This window comes from Chrysochloris asiatica, unplaced genomic scaffold (genome assembly GCF_000296735.1).
Source record: "Chrysochloris asiatica unplaced genomic scaffold, ChrAsi1.0 scaffold00008, whole genome shotgun sequence".
NCBI lineage: Eukaryota > Metazoa > Chordata > Mammalia > Afrosoricida > Chrysochloridae > Chrysochloris > Chrysochloris asiatica.
This window is the reverse complement of record NW_006408526.1, coordinates 1,080,231-1,085,059: the sequence shown is the minus strand read 5'-3', so window position 1 is coordinate 1,085,059 and position 4,829 is coordinate 1,080,231. Positions and strand designations below refer to the sequence as shown.

General features: G+C 43.9%; 1 protein-coding gene across 1 annotated transcript; it reads right to left on the bottom strand.

Moving 5' to 3' along the window:
• Positions 1–513: 513 nt before the first annotated feature.
• On the bottom strand, positions 514–2,118 carry LOC102829886 (lysine-specific demethylase 4D-like). The gene has a single exon (XM_006833944.1). It carries the CDS (start codon positions 2,116–2,118, stop codon positions 514–516), a length of 1,605 nt encoding a protein of 534 aa, XP_006834007.1.
• Between the last annotated feature and the right edge of the window lie 2,711 nt (positions 2,119–4,829).

Here is a 4,829-nt window from a genome sequence, read left to right as displayed (position 1 = left end):
CAGAACTGGATGACAGATTCAACTGGTCTAAAGGTCTAGTTTCTCTACAAACTGTGGTGTCCATGGTAGTTTCAGGGTAGGGCATGTCAGAGTTAAGAGTCTAAAAGCTTCTGGGATTCAGTAGAGAATGTGACAGTATTCACTGGTAAAAGCAGGGTAGCAGAAAGTCTCATCTTTCTGCCTTAGTCCATCAGGAGAGTGCAGGGCCCTCTTGGGACTCAGAGGAGCAGCTACATCTATTTAGGTTGTCCCCAGAGATCACAGATTTTGGTAACTTCATATGGGAGTATCTGGGAGGTTCATAGTGGCATATGACCTCACTTTGAGCAGAGCCACTGGGGTCATGCAATTAATTCACAGCAGCGTTGTTGGAGAAATTTCTCAGAGGTACAACCACCTTGGGAGAAGAAGGTGGAAGAATGTCAGGGTGTCTACGCTAATGGTGTCCAGTGACAGCAAGCACAGGCCAGGGTGTATCAGAGAATCAGGAACCAGTGGGAGCTCCAAATGTTGTCAATCAAGGGAACAGTGGCACCCGGAAGCTTTAGCAGGGTCCTTGGGGCCCAGAGCTTTGTGTGCTCTGTGCCTCTTTGCCTTAGCCTGGACAGTCTTTTCTGGGGCTTCATATTCACGTGGTCGTCGACCATGATGCCTTTTGTCAGGTCCATTCTGGAGAATCAGGGCTAACAGACCCTGGGTCGGTGGCAGGGTAGGGCCAATTTCCTGGAGTTTGTGGAATGAGGAGGAGGATGCAGCTTTGTGATGAACAGGAGCAACATGGTTCGAGAAGGAGCACCTGGGTATAGGACTCACAAGATTGCAGGGCCCCTGTGGACTACCGCCAGGGTTGCAGGTGGACTGGGCATCAACTTCAGGCTGCACATCAGCACCAGGGTCTGAGGAGGGACCCTGGGATGTAGGGCACACAAGGGCACTGGAGCCCGGACCACCGCTAGGGACTAGCCCATCAGGAAGGCAAGGAGCCCTACGGGGCTGGAGGTACTGAAGGCCCAGTGCGGCTTTCGCAAGTGCCCGGGCCTTCACTCTGACGGTCAGCTCCTGGCTGGTCAGTGCCGTGGGCTTCGTGTGGTCCACAGCGGCCCGGTCCTGCCCCTGTTTCCATAGTTTGTAGCGCTCAGGTTGCAGAATGCGCACGAAGGCATCCATGGAAAACATGACCCTGGCCTCCCCGCAGCTGCACTGAGATGCCAGTTTGCCATAATCTACCCAACGCGGGGTGGCAAAATTGATGGCTTCCGCACAGTTGAAGCCGTGATTGAAGCCAGCGTGGTAACCATAAGGGAAAGTCACCATAAACTCGCCAGCCTCCTGGGTGATCCGACTGAAGGGGATGCCATTCTTCCTCAAGATGCTGGGTGAAATGAGAGCCACCTTGTGCCGCAGGAAGGCCTTGCAGCCCCAAGAACTGCCAGGGAAAAGGTCCCTGGCCAGGCGCTCCAGACGCCTGCCATGCTCCGGGGGCACCGCGTACCACGTTTTGGGCTCCCCGAAGTGCAGGTAGTTAATGCTGTAGAGATCCATGTCCTCTGTGTGCCAGGCGAAGGTGGTCTTCCACATACCAAAGTACAGGTAAGGCGTGTTGACTCCTTCGATGACGACTCCACATTCCTGCTCCAGCAGGTCCTGAATTGTTCCCAGGTTTCCAAGGTTCCAGTGTTCGGTGTGGTCATCGAACAAGGAGCCGCTGACGTCGGCCCCATAGATCGGGGAATCATAGAGGCGAGTCTTCCAGTATTTTCGCTCCAAATCTTCAAAATCCAGGTGTGGTGGAGTACAGTATTTGTCATTGTTGGCCAAGTGCCGATATTCCCCCACAGTCATGGCTTTCTTCTTTTTATGGTATTGAGTAAAGACACCTGCCCGCCCCGAGGCCACCTGTTGCAGGGGTGTGGCTATTAGAATGTCACTGATATTGTCATAGTTCTGTCTGGCTTTCCACTCCTTGGGTGGAATTATCTTAGCCAGGCCTGCTCGGTGAGCACCTTGGGATTCCATATAAGCAATGTATTTATCGAAATCATTAAACTCTTCTTTGGTTGGATGAAATATCATTATATTACAAGTTGGGTTCTGAGCACAGTTGGTCTTAGACTTCATAGTGTGTAATTAATAAGTTGCCACTTTCTAAGTTTCTAGTATGTTTTAGATAGTTGAGGATACTGGAAAAAAAGTTTTGAATGGATTGGTATATTTGTGATATAGCAGATGGCGATGATAATTTTTCTTGGGTTTGTTGGTTCACCAGGAAGACTCTGTTCTGGAGAGCAGCTCTTGCCCAATCATTGATGACAGTTGAGGCTGCCACTCTGTGATGTTCCTCAATTGGTGGCTAGCTGTCTTCTTGAGACTACTAGATCACCCAGACCTGGGTGGTAACCCAACTGTAGCAGAATGTATCTTCAAGGCAATGTAAGAACCTAAAAAAATAAAAGAATGCAGAGAGGATCAAAAATAAGGTTTAAGAAGTTACTACGGGACCACAAACCAAATACCATAATAGGACTCTACTACACAGTCAAAAGAATGGCTAAAAATTGTAAAAGATTGACAATACAAGCGATACTGAAGATACTCTACTAGAAGGAATGCGAATCACTACAGCCACATGGGAAGACCATGATGGCACTAGCTATTAAATGTGAACACATGAATGTGCTATGATCTAATTGTTTCACATACCTAGAAACTATGCACTGAAATTTATGTTCAAGAAGTTCATAATAGCATTATTTCTAGTAGCCAAATACTGGAAACAACCCAAATGTCCATGAACAGTAAAATGGGTACTTACATTGTATTATATTCATGAAAATGGAATAATATACAGAAATAAAAATAAGCAAAAGCTACACACAAGCACAGGACTAGATTTTACAAACAGATCCAACTTATCCAGACTCAAAATATCTGTAACACAATTTCATTTATATGTTGACCAAAAGGAAGATGAGTAAACTACAATGTTAGTAGCTAGAGTAGTGATAACCAGGAAAGAGAAAGCTTATTATTAATGGGGGCCTGAGGGGAGCTTCTGGTGTAATACTGATATGCTGTCCTGAAACTGGTTGCTGGTGACAAACCCACTAGCATGTCTAATATGATAATTCCTTAAGCTGCTAGGATTTTTCACACATTTTTTCATTTTTATTTTTCAATTAAAAAAATAGAATTTAAGGTAAAAAGCATTAAAGATTGCCTAAGAGGGGCACTCCATTGTATTTTTTTAAATTACTGAAAAGAAACGAACTAAATATTCACTGAGCCAAAAAAATCACATCCATTACCATAGAGTTCATTCCAAATCATGGTGAGCACATGTTTTACAGACTAGGACTGCTCCATTGGTTTCCTTGGCTATAGTTTCCATGGAAACAGATCTACTAGGCTTTTCTTCCACAGTGCCACCTGGTGGGTTCGAAGTACAAACTTTAGGTTAGTGGTGGTGGTGGTGGTGGTGTGCTGTGAAATCGGTTCCGATTCATAGCGACCCTGTACAGGGTTTCTGAGGCTGTAAATCTTTACAGGAGCAGAAAGCCTCATCTTTGTCTTGTGGAACCGCTGGTAGTTGCAAATTGCTGACCTTGAGGTTAGAGCTTAGTTGTTGTTGTTGTTGTTGTTAAGTGTTTAGTAGGCGCTTGCAAATTGTTTGCGCCACCTAGGGAAACCATTTATTTAAGAAGCTAGCAAACAAGAGGAAGAACAAGTCATAGTAAAGAAATAACAAAGAATTAAAATGAATGAAAGATAACAATACATCCAAAAGAGAGGAATGATGATCAAAATCATTTTCTGACAGACTAATAAAAGTAACAAATCATGGATAGAATAGCTTCTAAGAGAAAAGGTGAAAATAAACAAGTAATGAAACAATATAAAAAGTAGAGATTTTTTTAATCTCAAAAGAGGATCTTATGAATTATGTCCTCATCTCAAATGTGTTGTAAATCCTAACCTGTATGCCTGTGGTTATGATCCCATTTGGGAATGGGTTGTCTTTTTATGTAAATGGCGAGGAATTACTATAGGGTGTGCCAAAAGGGATTAAATAAGCAAGTGAGAAGCCCAGAACGGGCTACAAGAGATGTCAAGCCACATGAAGATCACCCAGGAGTAGAAGCTAAAAGAAAAAAGGACTTTCTTCTAGAGCTGACATAGTTGGTACCCTGAATTTGAACATCTAGCATCCTAAACTGTAAGAAAATAAATTTCTGTGAAAGTTATCCACTTTTAGTGTTGATGTTATAGCAGAACTAGATAACAAAGTGCCTAAAACTAATCAATGGGAATATTCCAGAAACAAGCCCCAGCGTATAAAGCACTTGCTTTATTGCAGCGTTCAAGTCCCATACCCCATGAGAGGAAATAGATCATTCAAGAATTTCTGCTGCTACAATTTGTTTTTCACTGAGGAGAACAAAGAAAATTTAGAACTCCTCTTCACTCCAACCAAAAATATGCTCTAGACAAATACCTAAAGCTAGAAAGACTACATGTTGTTGTTATTGTCAGGTGCCATGGAGTCGGAATTGACTCATAGCGACCCCATGCACAGCAGAACGAAACAATGTCCGATCCTGGGCCAACCCCACCATCGCTGCCACACTTGATGCCATCAATGATGCCACCTGAAAACTCTATGAATAGCAGAGAAAGACTACATAAGAAGGCTTATATGGACCCACGATGTAAAAAAACTTAAGTGAAGCATTTCATCTTTATCTTTAGTGTTTTTGCTTATTATACAAATAATTTGTTGTTGTTGTGTGCCATTGAGTGGGTTCCGACTCACAGCAACCCTATATAGAGAT